The following is a 20,567-nucleotide window of genomic DNA, read 5'->3' as shown; positions in this document are numbered from 1 at the left end:
GGGTGTATTATCCTCCACGTCACCAAGACCCGTAGACTCACACAAAGACCCATAGACTCACACAGGCCCGTAGACTCACAGAGATGTATAGACCCACACGGAGACCCGAAGACTCGCATAACAACGTATCGACTCAGATAAAACCCCATGGACTCACATGGAGACCGATAGACTCACAAATGTATATCCAGCATGGAAAAACCAGCAATGTATCATCCTCCACATCACCACAGTTGCTCATTGAGTTGTCCCAAGTGCCCCTGGAACTTTCGGTTTTATAACAACTACTTATTTATCGAGCAAAGCCTCAATAATTACTTATTCATCTATCTAGGAAAGCCACATTGCACTGGGCTTTAATTTTAAGATATTTCCAGCCAATCGAGTGTTTATGCACGTGTGGGAGGAAACCGGAGCACGCGGAGAAACCCCATGTTTCGCGAGGGGGCAACACTCTATCCCAATACAGATGGAAACATCGCCGCTAGTCCACTTGTTGTACTGCCGTCTGGCATGCTAGGGCATCATGGAACGTCGATACCCACAGGAAGGGAGTTTCGCAACATTTGTCCGACCCACCAACCCTCGCTTCCACAGTACTGGTTTACAGGCGTGCACAGCCACCACTGCCCGGCGCAGAAGAGCATATCCCACCTCAACTTATTGAGCTGGCTCTCAATGCGGTGTGGGAGCTCAAAGGCCCAGAGGAAGTTGGTCATCAGGCCTCATGATGATGTGGGAATTCTCGATGATAGCAGAGGCTCTCTCCCATTCCATCTGCCACAGTGAGCTGGTGATGTTCTCATGTGGATGAAGAGTGGTGCAGTGTTGTCCAGGTAAGGACTTCTGCTGTAGGGGGTCACTGAAACGTCATCGTAGGTATTGTTGATAGGCAGTTGTCAACCAAGAGAGAGCCCATTAAGATATCTCATTCATGGCAAGCCTGGGGTCAATGCACATCGTGACACAGACAAACTGCATGCAATTACCAACCATGTACATGCACATCGCTTTGATGTGCCACTGACATGCATATCTAAAAACACAATTTTAGGGGGGTAACATGTAAAGAATCAAAAGACATGTCTAGGACAACTGTGGAATAGATATTACATACACACAAAAATAAAACTCAAATTTATAACATAAAAGGTGCGCTATTTTAAAACTTAACTGAAAATGCTCTCTTTTTCTCAAGAAATCAACCAAATATATTCTTCAGAACGTGAAATTGCCGTAGTAATATGGGTTGTGATGGAAAAATGAAGCTGACTGAAAATAATGGATAATGGAAATACGACGAGAATCATGATAATGTGTACGCGACAACATTATTCTGAATCCAGAGGCGATGTTTCCAGATTCGATAAGAAAATAATGTACGTGGAAATGCTCATTAAATGTGTAGCACTGAAATTACATCTCTAGCTCACAATAGCCAGGCAATGGTTGGCCTGCACTTTGCTGGTAGGGTCCCGCAAGCAGCGGTTTGTGTTGAACCTCATCAGAACATCTCACGGCAGATGCGTATATCGCCTACACCAATGGGCAATGGTCCACAGTGCGACTGTGGACATCAATCTCAAACCACGGGCGACACCGTAACGCCACTTACCGTCCACTTCGATTATTCACTGGCAGCATTTCAGATATTCACCGGGTCACTCCATGAAAGCTGTCCACTGGCTCACTCACAAACCTCGGCATGAACAGATTTACTTTGCTGATCAGCTCCGTACCATACAAAAGGAAAATAATGTGGCGGTGTGAGAGATTATGCAGGCAGCATGTGCTTGGTACTCCCAACATCTTTAGCTACGAGGTGGAAAGTTGGCTTCTGAAGTGGCTTCTGAACTGTCGGTACAAAATGATGGCTTCCTGAGAATCAGTGCGATTTTCCAGGTAACACATTCAACCTCATAAATGCTGTGTGGGTGCAAGTGTTGTTAGCGAGCACCTATTATCGTTGGCATGGCGCACGAGGTACTCGTTTAAGGTCGAGCCGAACTGAAACTGATGTGCATCAGAAACTGAAGTGTGGTTGTCGGGATCGCAGCGAATCATACCACCAATGCACACTACGCACACAAGCATATGCGACAACACGCAGAGACAATAAAACAAAGCTCTTCCTTTCGCCTTCTAATCTACAAAGACAAGTGTTTTTTTGTTTGTTCTCGAGCACCCAAGGTAGGAACGGCAAACGCGGGATGGGAGTGGTGTGGCCGACACTACGCGCAGCCGCTCATCGTCTTCCCAGTTTTGACGTTCACACAACACCCCAGCTACTCCGTCAAGGCTGAGTCGACCTAGCAGGGGCACATGACAGGCTAGAATACACGTTGCCATTGATGCGCATGGCCGGGAATTGAACCGGAATCTTTGAGTATTGCGTGATCAATGGACAAAGATGATCAACGACGTTCGTGGACACATACACACAGATGATTAATACACACGCAGCCCAGCGCCACAGATCTTACAAAGCAAACAAGCCATATAACAACACAGACAGGCAGATGATACGGAAAATATAACTGAGCGATGATACCACACATCCAGATAAGAGGATGCAACGTATGCATAAAGAGAGATGATTAAACGCGCACACAACCACAGAAATAACAATTAAGACAAACAATTATCAGTATATTCGTAATAATTATCAGTATAGTAGCGAGCACGTATTGAAGTCAATATGGTGCATGAGGCAGTGGTGTGGCTTGCACCACGCTCGGCCACCTTCGTCTCCCCAGTGGTGATGCCAGATGCTCATGTTAGGCTGAATCGACTTAGAGGAGGCCCAGGAACGTTTCAGATATTCATCGCCGTGATCGAACTCGGGTTGTAAGGGCACTGCGCTAATCACACTACCCCCGTCCCCCCCACTATACCGGCTTTGTCTATTGTGTTGTATTAACCCACAGAGACAAGACAATGGGCAACACCGCAGACAACGTGCGCGCTGGGCTAATTGCTCCCGTCACGTGAGGCGCGATCTGCTCGCGGAGCGTGGAGGGCGCGGGGAGCAGAGCTCGCTCAGAGCTCGGGGCTCCTGTGCCCGGGGAGGGGGCTCCTCTGCCGCGTCCTCCCCTCCCGCCTCTTGCACTCGACTCCGAGCCGCGCTCCCTCTCGCACTCGGGTTCAGCGAAGCCTCCGATGAACACCGCGCCAGAAACTCGCTGCGATCGTAGCGCTGTCTTTTGCATCTCACGATAGCAACAGTTCCGGGGATTTTGTGTTTTTTTTTTCTTTCTTTCTCATCCCTCCTCGAGTCGATTTGTTGCGCTAATAGTAGTATTATTTTATATGTATACTGTAAACGCATATGTTTATTGTGTAGTTTTGAGTTTGACGACGAAGATGCCGGTTATGAAAGGGTTGCTGGCTCCCCAGAACACTTTCCTGGACACCATCGCGACGCGCTTCGATGGCACTCGTAAGTGATGTTCACCTTTATGCGAGGGCGGACGGCTCAAAAGAGCCTATGGTAATTAGAGCTGTTTACCTCAAACGGGCGTTAATCAGTGCGGCGCATCGCGAGCGAGTGTAGCATTACCACATGCGACGGAAGACAAACGCGTGTGTGTGCGCGCGCGCGCGCGTGTATACACACACACACGATCCGTTTAGCTCCGCTCTTGGGCACGCCACCGTTGTTTGTTAACTTTAATATCCGCTCGAAAAACCTTCGAGGTCCCGTACGTATAATTGTTATTGTTATCGTACTTAATAAAAAAAATATGCGTTGCGCAGTTCAACTCAACAGTTGACATTTCGTTGGCATACGTGTCCGAGCATAGAATGCGCGTCAATGTAAACAACAATAATAATCAACGGAGTAATTGAGCATTTGGAGGACAGTTTTTTGTGGTTGTTGTTGTTCCAAACGACGATTTGCGCTTGGGAGCCTGGACCGCGTGTTTCAGCACCACGGACAGTGCCCGCCACTGTCGCCACGTACACGCGCCTTGCGTTCGCCACGCGCACAGACTTAAGCGCTCGCGGAGTCGACAGTTGACAGCTGGGCTGTCTGCTTCGAAATACAAGGCAAACACATTTTAAGATGCCAATTAAAGAAACGGTCACGGTCTAGCGAGCATTTGGGTTTCTGCAGAAGGCGTCATTCGTCCGTCACTGCGTGTCTCGTGTTCAGCGCGAGCCCGCGAGGGTGTGCGTGTGTGCCCTGTAACCATCGCCGCAGTACATGTGCCGCCAACAGATCTGTAATCGTATACTACCGAGTACCATCCTACTGTCAACGGAGTCTATACATTTTAAATAAAGCCCATCCTGGCGAGCCTTTTTTTCATTCGGCCAATGCACTCGATTATATGGCTAATATGGTTATGCGTTTTCGCATATAATTCACTTAATGTAGCTCCTACCTGTTGATGGCTTACATTTATTACAAGAGAGGGAGGTGATTGATATAGTAAAATAGATAATATATGTTTGTGTCACAGAAAACACGTGGATTCGTTCGTTCGGTTCAAGAGTGGGCTCTGTTAATAATACATTATCACAAATGTAGTCTTCATGATGACAATGACAAGTTGGTCTGTGCGTCGAGGAGGTCATGAGGTGGGTATTGATTTGAATCATAATGAAATAGACGTGGACCACGGTTTGGGCTTTCCCCCAAGAGGATTCCAATAACCTCTTAGAAGCTGACCTCAAGGTCACGTGGCGTCTTAGCCTACTTCAAACCCTTTGGCCCCTCGAGGAGAGCTTCATGCTGTAGTGTGTTTTCTAAATATGTTTATTCTTTACTTAAATCCCCTATACTCGTCGAGCGGTTGTGATAGTAATTGTACTCGCAGGGCAATATCGTGGACGTGTTTGCTAAGGCCAAGGTATGTTTAATGATCGACAAATTGTCCAATCAGAAAATGAATGGGTAGAACGTAATTGTAGAAAAGCTATCATCCACTTTCCATCACGTGTTAACAATATTCCACCGAGTGTGCTGTTGAATGTGAAGTCGTAATTTCCATTGAATTAAATGTTTTGCACGGGGAACATGGTGTACTACTGCACACTGTTTACTGGCGTAAACACAAAATGAAAATTATTATTATGATGCTTTTCATCCAACTACAACTTTCACTGGTTCACACAGGATGAGTTTCCAACAATTGTATCAATATTGGCATATTGATACAATTGTTTATAAATTGAAAGAATTGACTGAATCATTGACTTGAATGAAAACTGCAATCATACCATTAATACAATAGTAATACCATTAATATTTAATTAATAATGGAAGCGTCGCTTACAATGATTCTTACAAGAATAAGACGTCAACATCACACAATAAGATTTTGAAAATGATAAGGCCACAACAAAGTGTAAAATACTACTTTAGCAGCATTTCAAGTATCGAGGAATATATGTACGTATGTATGTTGTACTTCTTTCGTACGTAGCCAACCGCACTAATCGGAGGTGCGGGGGAAGGTCAACAACTTAAAATAATGTGATATTACGAAACTAGGCTAGTACGAAGTATGGTATATTCTTTCAAAAATATATATCAATTGAGCTTAAATGAAAGTGAATATTGGAAAAATAATGTTGTCAGCAACGGTGTGAGAGATAGGGTTAAACGGTGGACTGGGAAAGGCCGATTTCGTGAAGTGAGGGGTACATAACATGTTGGAACGCACATAGAGACGAGGGCAGAGGCGATGGTTTGTTTATTCCACTTAGGTCCCTTATTAAACTGAGCTACACAAACACAACGCACTAGAAGTGGACTATATGGCCCATGTCAGCTTGGTCCAGTCGGGCTGTCATGGGAATCTCGGCTGAGGCCACTTGTCGTTAAGACAGACCAAGTCGACGCGCTTCCCAGTGGTGATGGGGACATGGCATGAATCGCTTTGTTGTTCCATGAGACTGACGCATTGTAAATTACAGATTTTCTGCCAACGTTTATTGCATGGGAGGGGGGGTGTAGAAGAGATTGGTTCCTGTCTCAAATTGCAGTAATTTGCTCTCTGGATGACAACATAAGTATTATGGTGAAAGTACATTGGAAACTTCCTTGATTACATCCAGTGATTATATACACCTCCAGAGCGAAATATTAAACCAGAGTGGGAACAATGAGTGGGTGGCTTGGACCCGTAATTAATCAATGTGGGAGGTAGATGTGGTTAGATCAACATCCATATCTTGACAAAAAAGAGAGGAAGTTGGATTTTAGGAACCATTCCTGGGTTCTGAGGGTATAGTCTGGTGTTATTATGAAGCAGAAAGTGAGGCGAACACTGGTGTTTGTAGCTGTAGGAGTGCATCATTATGAAATTTCTGGAGTAGCAACACGTTATTATGTTGACTTCTACAACAGTTAAAAGAAACAGATGAGTGTGCTTAAAAAAGGTGCAAAAGCCTGCTGTTTTGTACATGTTTAGGCCTTGAGATTAAACAAATAGAACGTCGATCAAATGGTATGCAATATATTAATATTGCACATTGGTCTAATGCAGTCGTGCACTATGTAGGGAAACTAAATTGCGTGCAGTAAATTAATGTCACGTTAAAATATGATTCTGCATCAACAATTCCCATGGCTAGAAATTGAAACTCGATTCTGGATTGCATTTTTCACTGAATATAGGTTAAAGTGGTCCAGTTGTGTGATTGTGGAGCAACAACTTAGCGGGTAGTAGTGAGGCACTGAGAGAAAAAGAACGGGTTGAGAGACTGAGATGACAGACGTTGAGTGGGTAGCTTAAGAAGTGGGAGGGCATGGTTTCAGGTGAAGTAAGAAATTGGCATGCCATGTAGTCATGCAGTAATGCACTGGCCACTCCTAATTGTATACAGCTCTTATTTATATAAAAAAATTTGTACAAGAAAAATGCATTACTCTAAGTAATGTTACATTACTATCAATCCTTCTGGAGTTTTTTTTCCTTCACATTTTGATGTGAAGCATTTACATTGGCAGAAAACGGAACACCGTATAGGGGAAAATGTATGAGTAATTTTGCAGCACAGTACGCATGAAATAAAGCTTCCTTGGCCTTTTTTCCCCAAAGCCAGTGAAGGACATGTCCGAGATGTAATTTCTAACCTTTAATGGTGTGCTTCTCATAGATGAGGCATTTTTGATTTGGCGTGTCACAGCTGCGACTCCACACCAGTGTGCTGCTATGCTCTATGGAGTTTGGGATTAAAGGTTATGCTTTGAGAGGCCAGGGTCAGTAATGGACAAATAGGAATTTACAATTCTTTGCACTGCCTTTCTTTTTTTCCCTGTGGCGTGACAATGTGCCGCTGATAAGATTCGGCCGAAGAGCGCGAAGCTACCTTCAAAGGGGAAGCAGCTTCAATGCGACTGTAAACGTGGCGTCACAAGTAGTTTTTGTTGTTGTTGACAAAGCTTGTGTACATCTGTTGATGGTAATTGCTTGATCACTGTAATCATGAAAACAATATATGACATTAACTCATTCAAACGTTAGTGCCACTGATTATATTGAAAATATAACTGGCGATTGATTGCCCACTGCTTCAAAACCAAATAATAAATAAACAGATAATACTCCTTACAATAGTCTGTTTAAAAAGGCACTTTATTTTTTATGTTGAGGGAAATATATGTGGAGGCGTAGTGTCTGCTATGTGGTACTTATATTGTCCACAATGACGCACGTGATTTTATTGTGGTACATACCCATATTGTGTTTAATTGTAAGTCTGTACAACAGTGAACAAAGCAGTAAAAAATAATTTGCTCAAAGGCGACTTGTTAAATTATTGTTTTTGAAGCTGGCTTCAGGTGCCATATTGATTTACATAATACTGGCTGAAATAAACAGGCCTTTAGAGACAGCGTGTTGGGGTGTAGATAGGTTTACTCGTACTCGTAAGCAGTACAAAGTTATTATAGCACATTCCTGCGGAGGGAGCTGGTAGGAACGTTGGGTTGCTCGGTCAATGGCCAGGGTCAACGGCGGCGTGATGTATTCCGCAAATATTCGAGACTGTGAGGGCTGGCACAAGCCGGCGTGAGTAGGTTAAACGTTGAGTTTTATAAGAGCACCACGGGGTGACCAGCCCCTCCCCACCCACCCCCACCCTTCCCACCCCCACCCAGCCCCACCCTCCCCACCCAGCCACTCCCCACCCTCCCCTCCCCACACAGCCCCTCCCCACCCTCCCCACCCAGCCCCTCCCCACCCTCCCCTCTCCACCCAGCCCCACCCTCCCATTTTTGGATGCACGACGGACGGATGGACAGAATAATCCCCTGTGGGCTGATGTAACCAGGAGGTTCCTACCAGTAAAACAAATATACAAGAATGGTATCATCCCAGTCAGCTACCACCAATACACTGCTGGACGAAGGCCTACCTAAGCCATCACCATCTCTGAAGGTCCTGCAATCTTACAATCACCTGCAATGTTACAATCATCCAGTCCCGTGCACACGATCTGATTCAATTACTCCATACCCGCGGTGGGCATTCTCGGATGCATTCTCTCCCTCAGCTGCCACTCCTTTGTTAGCCTCAACCACAGACTCAGCGACGTGTCTTTCCCAAGCCCACTTATCTTTCTTAATAGGCCATATGATGTCTTTAACACACACACCTCCGATTAGCGTGTGTTAGCTAAGTACGAAAGAAGTTCAACACACACATACAACCTGCATAGGTTCTCGAATCCAAGTGTTCGTCTTTCTGTCTCTCGGTGTTGCTCCAAACATGCATCTCCCCATGCTTATTTTCTTACTTCTGAGCTTACACTCCATTGTCTTCATCACTGTTCCATGTTGCTGAACCACGTGCACAACAGGACAGGGGTATAGTATCATAGATTACACGTGGCACCTGTGAGAGAATGAGGGGATGAGGACATCGTACAACAAAGGTAACAGCTAACACTAGCAAGAAGTAAAGAGCTATCAAGAAAAATTAAGAGGTTCTCTACATCCGAATAGATGACCTTGTTATGTGAATAGCACTGTTACAGGTCGTCCAAGCACACGTGTCAGGCCGAATAAGGTTCACATGTTTCAATGGGAAACTCTGACCTGTTGCAACCTACGAGTTTAATATTATGACTACATATTTATACTGGTAGGAACCTCCTGGTTACACCAGCCCACAGGGGATTATTGTATCCGTCGAGCAGGGAGGGGCTGGGTGGGGAGGGGCTGGGTGGGGAGGGTGGAGCAGGGGAGGGTGGGGAGGGGCAGGGTGGGGAGGGGCTGGGTGCGGAGGGTGGGGAGGGGCTGGGTGGGGAAGGTGGGACTGGGTGGGGGGTGCGAGGGGTGGGAATGGGCTGGGTGGGGAGGGGCTGGTCACCCCGTGGTGCCCTTATAAAACTCAACGTTTAACCTACTCACGCCGGCTTGTGCCCGCCCTCACAGTCGGACATATTTGCGGAATACACCACGCCGCCGTTGACCCTGGCCATTGACCGAGCAACCCAACGTTCCTACCAGTTCCCTCCGCAGGAATGTGTTGCAATGCATCTAAGATCACTATCCTTGAATGTATATGCGTGCATTTGTATTTGGTCACTGTAGGTCAATGAGTATTTATGAAAGCTAGAAGATACGAGTGCCAAAACAAAGACTGAAGCATGTATGCATAAGAGATACATGATCTCACGTTGACCAAAACAAACATTATTTATGAAGACTTACCTCACGTATTGTAATTAGTGATCTCAAAACTGTATCTTCTTATCCTAAACGACTGCACCTGGATGCCAAGCCACACGTTTGGTACGAATGCTGCACGCGTGCTTACTCACAAGTACAGAGACACACATCCAACGTGTAGCCTGCACAGGCTGCAGAGACAAGTGGCGTCAGAGAACACTTATTAAGCCTGGTGTGGTGCATGAGCAGTGGTGTAGCCACTCATGGGGAGCGGTGGTGTAGCGGTCAGCGAGCTGCGCTAAGAACCTGGCGACCCGAGTTCGATTCCCGCTCACGGCCAGCACCGGTGGCGAAGAGTTGAACCAGCCCTGGGTTTCTCCGAGGTCGACTCAGCCTCAAACGAGTACCTGCTCTGGATGTGTAAACATCACCACTGGGGAAACAAAGGCGGTCGAGGGTGGTACTAGCCACCCACCCCCTCGTGTACCGTGCCGGCCTTCATAGGTGCTCGCTAGCAGAGCTTACCCCAATAGGCTGTTCGAGTTTTGGTGTAGGCACAAAACATGACCAGCCATCTTTTTTCCCCCAGTGCTAATGTTGACACACCGCTCCAGGTACTTATTTAGAGCGGAGTCAACTCAGAGGAGGCTCGGGACAGCTTCAGATAATCATCACTGCTGTTAGTTGTGGCTGTGAATACAAACTCAGGACGCCAGGTCCTATGCGTAATCACTAACCACAATGCCATCGCTACCGCCTCACATGTACATGCACATACATGTAATGCCTTTCCTTCTTTGGAACAGATGGTACATTTGACACGGTGCCAGAATGGCTTCTCTTCTTGTCTGCATAAATTCAATTGACTTTTGTTCCAGCTGTTTGTGGATTCCCAACACAATGGAGGGATCACATTCAGATGCATGATGCTGCTGCTGCTTTTAAAATTAACATTACACACTTCATATGTATTTTTTAGTTTTCTCGTGAATTTGCAGAGTGAATGTATTTACTAGTTATTGGAGGGGAAAACAACATTACTATCTCAGCCAATATAGCATCTGCAAAGCATGACATCTAAGAAAACAGAGCAGTAGGTTATTTTACAGTTGAAATGTAACCAGCAGCTGATGGGGGAAAACAACAGGACCTATTTCTGAGTTTAATATTTACAGATCTGCGTGGGTAGATCTATTGGTAAGGTGCTGGAATCACCATTGGAAGAATCCTATTTTAAATTCCAGTTGTGGCTGGACTTAAGTCAATTTATCCAGAGTTTACGTAATAAGTATTACTGTGTGGAAAGTTAACCATGGTGATCCTATGGATGGCCTTGTCCCTACCATGAAAATGTTTAATTTCCACAAATTTCTCAAGGACACCAACATAGATGAGTACCACCCTATGCTTGTTCGCTATACACGGACTTTGTATCGCCAATAAGTATTCAACACGAATGGTACGTGCACTGCAATGGCCCACCGTCTGTTCGGTATGAAGATCAGGTGAAAGACGAATAGGTCAGATGCCAACCGACAGCTCATTACCTGAAAGGTCTGTGAATCAAAGCAGTTTGGCAAGTACACGCATTAAACAGAATAAACAACACACAATTTTAATTAAATGTAACGGGCATACGTGTGTTTCCCTAAGAGGAAGAAGCTCCGAAAAAAAAATATTCCAAAAGCTAAATGTTAAGCGAATGGAAGTTTACGTTTTGGATTCAAGTCTCTTCCACATGTCTTATTGCACTGATTTTCATTGTTCCGGGGCAGATTTGCCCTTCACAAACAGCCTTTTCAGAAAGGAAACTCTTGGCGAAGACAAAGAGAGCAAAGGGTCAAACAGGGAGCATTATTCCAGACGAAGGTTTTTTTTCTGGAAGTGTCTTCCGTACGTTGTATTGATTTGAAGGGGGTTGGGGACTGGGGGGGGGGGAGAGAGAAGAGGAGGAAAGAGGGGAGAGAAGAGGAGGGAGAGATGGGTCGAAACGTGGGGCTGCCTGCAGAATGGCAGTGTTATGAGTCTATTCATACTGAATCATATTGTACATTTTAAATGGATGTACATGTATATTTTTTACAAATATAATTCATATTGTGCCTCAGTCTACCTTTACATTGGCGTTCTTTTGTCAGTCATTTTCAGCAATATTCGACTGCCTTTCACACGAGAAAAGAAATTAGACGTAAAAAATTTGATGCGGGAAACACAATTGACCTGTTTAAGGCCATGCTATGCTCACCTTGCAGAAAGCAGCGCATCTGTGCCCTTACACGTTCTATGGTGATATTGGATTAAATTGAGGGAGTATGTGGGAATACCACGAGTTTATTCCCTTAAGTGGAATCTGTGCTTGCTGGCTCAGCCCAAAGTCAGCTGGGATGAGTACGGAAGTGCGTTGTGTGAGACGCAGGCCACAATGCACATCGCATTTAAGCGACTGCTTTGGCAAGTGCTGTTAGTGGGCACCTATGGAGGAGAATATGGAATATGGTTGTTGTTGTTGTTTGACTTGCATCCCACTGGGATTTTTGCACACAGCGTTGGTGTACTGTGTTTTTTTCTGCAATATTTTGCTGTCTTTTTTTGGATTTTCTGTTTGCACTTAGTCACATATTCACTTTAAGATGTTTTTTGTTCATGTTTTAGTTTTTTGTTTGTTGCGGTTGCACCCGATTCAAGAGCCGAATGGCTCACAGGGCTATACCTAATAAATGAACTTGAACTTGAATATGGTGTCTGTGCAGGACTGCCCCAGTCTGAAACCACATTGGGGCTGTGCAAGCCTCTCCTTAGCGTGCCTGGCAAGGCGATGTTGAATAATCCTTGCCAGGACCTTTCCCGGCACACTAAGGCGGGAAACGCCATGGTAGTTGTTGCAATCAGTGTGATCTCACTTCCTAAAAATGGGGACCACCAGGGAATCTTTCCAATCTTACATAACCTGTCCTGGGAACCAGACAGCTGTAAAGATATCACATAAGGCAATATGTACAGAGACGCCAACCTCCCTGCAGTAGTTTGCTAGAAAGGTCATTTCTGCCCGGCGTTTTACCTGGTCTCAGGCTCCAGATCACCCTTCGCACTTCATCAACAGATGACACATCAGGCAAACACTCACAGGGGGCAGCTACTTCTTTCAAACTTTTAGGCATGACAGCCCCGGCAGCGTCAACCCCACCTTGCCCCATACAAAAGTAAAGACAAAGATCCCCCGTGTAGCCTCAACACACCGTTGGGGCAAGTGCTGTTAGCGAGAACCTATGAAGGCCGGCAAGGCACACGAGGGGGTGGGTGGCCAACACCACGTCCACACATACCTCCCCACCAGCACATATGAACACAGACACCTGCGAACAAACGTGGACATCACACAGAGGTAGGCAGTTCCATATTGACACGTGCGTACTGCTGCTTGCACTATATCACACAAGCACACATATGCTTGATTGCACAATACATATACCGTATATAGATACCACGTAGCTTTGTTGTATTGGAAATTTTACTCATAGATCATTACTAAATGCCACTTTATGTGGAAAGGAATCAATGCATTATATACAGTACAATCTTGATTTGAAGCTTTCGTGACTGCAGGAATCTATACTCTCTGGTTCTTTCGGTAAAGTCACGTGGATAGAAAAAATTAATAATAAAATATAAAAAATTTGTTTATTATTTTATTGTTTCCCTTCTACGTGACTTTACCGAAAGAACCGGAGAGTATTTACACAGTACCGTCAATATCCCAGGATTCATAATCGAATTCATGGCTAATGCTACACTGCAAAAAGAGTCAAATGCATTTTTGCAGATTACATTAAATTTAAACCGTGCTTTTCTTTTTACTAAACCTCACACAGAAGCCTGACGTTGAATGCCAAACTAATTGGGAACAGTAACTGCTGTTCCTGTGACATTGTAATGTACTTGTTATAACATACCAGCAGAACAATAACAGTGCATTTAAATATCCTGATTTTTTTTACATATTTTACGATTCAGGTTACCATTGCAGAACAGACTCCTGAGTGGGGTTTGTCAAGCTTGTAAATTAAGGATGTTTCGTTTAAAACACAATGTTGCATTAGCTCGCCGATGCGTCTTCATATCGTTCCGCTGCATTGGTTGACATTATGTAGATTTCATCCAAGCTGCCCGGCACATGGAGCGAAACGTTGGACATCATGTATGGATGAATGTTGAAATTCTTTCGCACCGTACTTAGCCTACCACGTTTGTCGGAGTTGTGGGGGAAGGACAACAAACACCGAACTAGACACACCGTGCTGGACAGCACACTGAGTGACACGAAAGCACATCGGCAGAGCCTTGAAAAGCTACACAGTCGTACAAGTGAAATTGTATACCTCTGCCAGTCAGACACGGAGAACCTTATTCTGCGTTGCCTCTTCCAATGAACTCACTTCACCCCTTTCCTAATCTGCCTCACCACACGTTCTCTGTTCCCTTGTCACCTTCCCTGCGGCCTTGATACATCAAACCAGAACTCCACTCACGTTCTGCCCACTCTGCGAAGCAGTTCTTTTTTTCACCTCGTGTTCCTGCCATTTTCTGGCACAAGCATAGAACACAACAGCAGGGCACAACACAGCTTGTACGTGATGTAGCACGTGTGGATTGGAGCAGGTGCAGCGTGAGCGTGGACCAGTATGGAACACAAAACTGGCACAGAACGATGCAGCCTCTGCATGCATTCTAAACACAACATATCATATCACTGTCCCATATAAATTAAACAGTATGTGTGACTGGACTTTTCAATCCAGAGCTCGCTGGTTTGAATTCTCGACACTGGAAATTGACACGATGAAATTCCCCCAACTCTGTCCACCCAACATATGGTGTGGGTACTCCGGCTTCTACCTCGACATCTGGCGCGCATTGAAGAGTAGGCCAAATCCCCTCTGGTGGGGTGGGGTAGGGGTGTGCTCGAGAGCTCCCTCTCTGGTGGAGGCCCTTTGACTTGGGGTGCGTGTGTACGCGTGTTATGCGCGTGTGTGTACGCGTGTGCGCGCGTGTGTGTGCGTGTGTGCGCGTTGTGTGTGCGTGCGGTAGTGTAGCGGTTAGCGCGCTGCGCTATGAACCTGGCGACCCAGGCTCGATTCCCGCTCACGGCTAACACCAGTGACGATTATCTCAACCGGTCCTGGGCCTCCCCTAGGTCGACTCAGCCTTAAATGAGTACCTGGTGCGATGTGTAAACATCGCTACTTGGGATACAAAGGCGGTCGGGCGTGGTGCTGGCCACCCATCCCCTCGTTCGTGTACCGTTCCGGCCTTCATAGGTGCTCGCTAACAGAACTTGCCCCTACAGTCTGTTAAGGCTATACGGGGGATCGTTGATCTTTGTGTGTGCGCAAGCAATTGTAGGGCTGCGCTTTAAGCAAATGTACGTTAAACGATCCGTGCTCGAAGTGCAAAAGCAAATAAGGCGTGTGAGGGTTAAGTCCTGAGACAACACGGGGTTCTGTACGTGTTTAATCCACCAGCCATTCACAGGTTGTTGGTTTGTGCGCCTTTTGGCGTCATCTGGTCCAACCCATGTGAGACTAGGCTCTAAGGAAAGCTGTCTCGGGTGTGGACCAATCAACTTCAAGGACAGTGCACATTATCAGAGTTATGTTTTTTGTTTGCATTATGACTGCAGGTATTGTGGTCTATGCAAACATGACTCCTTGGAAAAAGGTGTCAGTTTTGTTGCCAGATAGAAGGGTAAAAAACCAATTATCATAGGTTGTTGGTTTTTTTAGAGGCGCGGTGCCATGACATGTGCACGGGTCGTTTTTGGTTTGTGCCGAGAGCACGCTGCTCGTTTATAGCGGCACAAGCCATCTCCCTACCCGTGACACCGAAGCCACTTAATGTGCCAAACAATTTTATGGATGCACGGATGGTTATTTATGGGCATGGTATAGCGGAATAACGTGCCGGTCGTGTGTGAAGAATGGTGATGAGCAGAGAGACTGCTGTCAAGACGAGCTGCTTCGGACGATCTGTAACATCTGCAGAAAAGAGCATCATAGCTCATCGGATTTTTCCAGTCTAAATACAGATTTTGATTCAAGGCTAAATGTGACCATCCGTGTGCTGGAAGAATATGACTATCTTGCTTCGTATTTGTTTTTTGTATGGCATGTAGTTGACCTCGGCAACATTAATATGTTCATGTGGAGGTTGGTGGACAATTAAAACGAGCACACTGTGATGCGACTGTGCTCACCAATTTCAAACCATGGGCCACATTGTACACTGGCATCCCGCCATCGATTATTCGCTGGTAGACGTTTACAATATTCACCAGGCCAATGAAGCCATCCACTGGCTCACCAACCTCAAATATCACGCGGCAGTAGTGCTACAACTACACTGGCTCATTTAGGAGAAACGTCACATTTTAAAACGCGGATTCCGGTGTTAAGATAATTATATAATTCATGAAATTTCCAACACATTTATTTTTGGAAGAACATTTGAATAAGCATTTATATGTATATGAATACAGTATTTCTCAAGGTTATGGTTATTGACAGGTGATCAATTGACCAGGTAATGTTAATTTTAGTAGCTGTATGTTATCCAACTTCGCTTCCTGTATCATGAAACTCTATTCTCCCATACAGAGAATTACAATCATTTATTCAGCATCTGGCTGATGCGGTTTCTCCAGGAATCACTGCTAGGGAAAAGCTGTCATCCTGAAAGCCATTAGCAATGTCAACGTGGCAGCAGTAATTATGAACAAGCGTTTTCTCAAAAGGTCCACGCTCTTTTCATCATCAAAAATCGATCCGCGAAAGTTCGCTGTTTGAACAGGAATAAAGTGCATTGCTTCATATGCCGATTAGGTACGGCGTTTTACGCTTATGTCTGTACACTCACGGGTCATTGGGCACTTTAGAAAAATGCATTTAGAGGAGTGGACTGCTATAAGTTTCCACATGAGCTATCATTTGTGGCCAGGTCGTTGCTGAAAAAGAGCTACATAGCTCAGGGGGTCTTACGTGGTAGAAAAAAAATGGTTTAGTTTCGTTTTTCAGCACGAGACATCATTCATTATTTGTTGCTTGTGAGTTCACGTCAATGTTTTTTTGTTCCCGCATTACATGCCAAATGCGTGCACTGCACACGCCCGGAAGATTTCGCTCAATTTGCTGCCTTAGTGGTTTTGCATGTTCTGTTAAGCACAGCACAAGTGTTGTTATTCGCAGTGGTCACCGCTCGCGTGACACGGAAGCCGAAATCGACACGTCGGGTGATACATTACCGAGCGAGCAAATAATGCATTCCCCCGGCACCGTGGCGTGTTTTTTGTTGTTGCAGGCAAGGTGGAACCGTCTCCGTAAGGAGCTCCTTAGACTGAGTGTGGAATTGCATGGGCATCATTTGATGGCGTAATTCAAAAGTAACCTTAACGCCATGAGCGAGCGTGGCCAAAACCACCTCCTTTACCGTTGGAATGGAATGGTATTGGCAATCATTAAATTGTTGTAAGGGGGCTATTATAATTCACTCGGATGAAAGTGGAAGCATAAATTGAAACAAAACAATCCGTTGTGAAGAGAATCTTCGTTTCCGCCTACTTTAAGCGAGCTCGGGGACAGTTCTTATCTTCCCGTTCTTACGGTCCCTACACGGTGACTTTGTTTTGAAGCCAACATGGAATGACAACATTGAGAGGCAATGTGAAATACTCCTTGAGATACGTTACAACTGCAACACAATCACGTGCAACATCAGCTTCCGTATCATCAATAAAATCATACTGAAGCATTGTGGTGTGAAGAGGACAACGCATATTGAGCCGAGGTCTTTGTGCAGCGGTAATTGCTTTGCTGTGGAGGGGAGGGTGCTCATTGTGTAGCACTTGACATGCACTGGATGAATTAATGTTGAAAAGTGGTATACGCAAAGTCCTTGTTGTATTCTTCTATAATTACATGTTTATGCCCGTGCAACGCTACGTGATACATTGTGTTTTTAGAAGTTATCGCAATTTTTTAGCTAAATATACCGTCCTTGCAATTAGCATTTTTCTGCATGTCTCTCACTTTGTTTTAATCGGGTTATTATTGTTACCTGATGGGTGTCTACCAACGATGCTATATAGTATTTAGGAAATAAATGTAATGACCGAATGGTTAATCAAAGAACATATTAATAGGGTAGAAGCTCTGTCAACTTTTCTGCACCAGTTGATTCTATTTTTTTGTCAAGAACGGGACAGAATTCGCAGGATTTGTTTGCATATATATGTATACACACATATAAGTAGAGGAACATGGCTCACACACGGCTATGATCTCCCCTTTGCAGCAGAGCTGGGTGAGGGATAATGACGCAATTTTATTGTCCTGCCCTTTGGTTTAGTGGGTAACATTAAATGCCCCGCCCAAAATGATTTTACCAATATACAGGTTTTTTTATAGCATCATTTATGAGGCCATTATTTTGGGAACAAAAAAAAATACAGAGAACTCTCAGCACTTAAAAGAAATAATGAAACTTCTCTTCGTGAATATACGTGGCGTGTCGGGCCGTGAAGTGCTCTTGGTTGTTTTTTCATGCACAAAAGGGCGTGCAAAGTGGCCATTATTAACTTGCAGTGACACATCCTGTGCACATTTTTTGTCTGCACGTGTGCCCAACCACGATAACAAACACGTTACAATGAATCTGTGCATTCAATAAGCTAACTCGCGACTGCATGCAAGTAAACATTCTTAGGATGCAGTTATAAACGCCTTCTGCAATAATCTCCGAAGTTTATAATGTGTGCAGTAATACAGCAAGCATATCATTCATTACAGTATTCTACATCATCATCAACAGCCATGAACCAATGCTGGATGAAGGCCTCCCCACATCATTGCCATCCCGTATGGCTTTGCGATTACATCATCCTCCGATTTGCACGGTTGGTTACGTACGGTGCGAAAGAAGTTGAACACACATACATGATCCGTCTCACCCCTGCACACAAGCTAATTTCATCGTCCCATGTCAACGGCGGTTGTTATCTAAGGCTCGTGCTGACCTCTGGTTGCCTCATGTGTCGGCCATCACCACTTCTGCTGACGTGTCCTACCCAAGCCCACTTACCACCGTTCTTAACAGTCGATAGGATGTCTATCAATATCCGTTCGTTCCGTCGTACACGTATTAACGTTCCTCATCTCAGTGTACATTCCCAGCATGGATCTTATCCATGATTTTGTGTACTGTAGAGCTAGTGTTCCATTTTCTTTGCCAGTGTCAATATTTACTATTCGTATATCATAGCGGGTAATATGCTTATGACTGAAAACGGTTATATGTTTGGGACATTGATATGCATATTTCATCGTCTGATTTCATTATCAGATTGGTATTTCCAAAAATACTTTAGTCTCTGTTTCACCATCATGTTCATGATCTGCCCTTGGTATACACTGTTGTGTTTTCAAGCTATGTTATTAAATCCTTTATATTAAGTTCACTTGCTTGCTTGCACGCTTACGACCGTGCAAATCTTTCGGTCGTTTTTTATTTAAATCCTTTATATTAAGTTCGCTTGCTTGCTTGCTTGCGCACTTACGACCGTGCAAATATTTCGGTCGTTTTTTAACCCACTTTCCGTGATCCAATCGAGCTGACATTTTCCACACAGACTCGTTGTGCGTGACAATTAATTTTCGTGAAATTTTTTTTCCAAAATTTTACACTTTTTAGGAAAAAATAAATTATATTTAATTACCAATTTCTTAATGGTGCCAGGCAATCATCTGACCCATAGGTGGCAGCCATCTCAAGCCAGAGTACGAGAGGACTCTAGCCGCCACGCATATAAAGAATTTATAGTGAAAAACTTTGTTTTTACGGGTAAATTTTTTATTGTTATTATTTTTATGTTTAGTGAACTTGTTGCACGTAAACTTTGACTTTGCTCATACGTCTCACGAGCCTCGCGTTGCAGTCTTTTATGTTATATTCTTCAGTAATTTCCTGCAGATCATTTCCAATCCTTTGAACAATTACCATGTTGTCAGCAAAATATGAATTTTTCAAATACAATTTTCAGAAATTATAATTTAACGCCACTGTGAATAGCCTTGCTGAGAGCATATTTCCTTACATGACTCATATTATGGTTAGTATTGTTACTTTATTGATGCAATCTCAATGCAAGCGTTGCACGTTTTGAAGTATATTTGTTCAGGCTGAATTTCTTTAGCACCGTATATAGGCCACCGTGCTAATCGGAGGTGCGGGTGAAGGACAACAAACTAAACACAAAAAGCAGTTCTAAAAAAATGACCTCGTTAGTGATAACCTGAATGACTACATCAATTTTAACGGACTAAAATCAATTTTCCATGTCGACAAAAGCCAGACGTAACCATAATGCATAGGAACGCATAAGCCATCAAAATTCAAGGTCTCTGTGAAAATACACAATCGTTCCTTCGACTTGTTTGAATCTGCTGTAGTTCACAGCCTAGACAATTAAGACGGGCATACTGACCTCCACTGGGATCAACCTGAACCACGAACATTTTCTGTTAGACTGCAAATATGCACGTGACGTATCTTGGTTTTTATTCCTTCCACAGTTTTTTTCTTCTGAAGACCTTTTCACGTACACACACACCAACGAGACATACACATGCAGACACAACAACCACAACAGCTGCCATTCGACACGAAGTGGAGGTGACATGACCAGAGTGCTCGTGCCAGGCTAAGTGCACTTTGAGGCCACGTGATGTGTCGAAGGCTGACTTATTGAGATAGCTGGCAGATGCACTCCACTGTGTCCCCCACTGCGGAGGCAAAACAAAGACAAAGACACGCCGTGCTGATCTTTACACACCGTTCTAGGTACTCATTTAAGGTAGAGTCGACCAAGAGGATACACAGGACAGGTTCAGAT

At 44.6% G+C, this 20,567-nt stretch overlaps 1 protein-coding gene across 2 annotated transcripts in view; it reads left to right on the top strand.

The window, feature by feature from the left end:
• The first annotated feature begins 3,106 nt into the window (after positions 1–3,106).
• Positions 3,107–20,567, top strand: part of LOC133346155 (potassium voltage-gated channel subfamily H member 8-like) — a 78,863-nt gene continuing 61,402 nt past the window's right edge. For both annotated transcript variants that reach the window (XM_061557608.1, XM_061557607.1), the window contains exon 1: positions 3,107–3,439. In XM_061557608.1, the coding sequence (XP_061413592.1) occupies positions 3,310–3,439 (130 nt within the window). In that variant the 5' untranslated portion in view covers positions 3,107–3,309. The remainder of the gene's footprint in view (positions 3,440–20,567) is intronic.

The sequence above is a fragment of the Lethenteron reissneri genome, chromosome 23 (assembly GCF_015708825.2).
Source record: "Lethenteron reissneri isolate LAM-NWPU_2019-01 chromosome 23, ASM1570882v1, whole genome shotgun sequence".
Taxonomy (NCBI): Eukaryota; Metazoa; Chordata; class Hyperoartia; order Petromyzontiformes; family Petromyzontidae; genus Lethenteron; species Lethenteron reissneri.
This window is presented reverse-complemented; position numbering and strand designations above follow the sequence as displayed.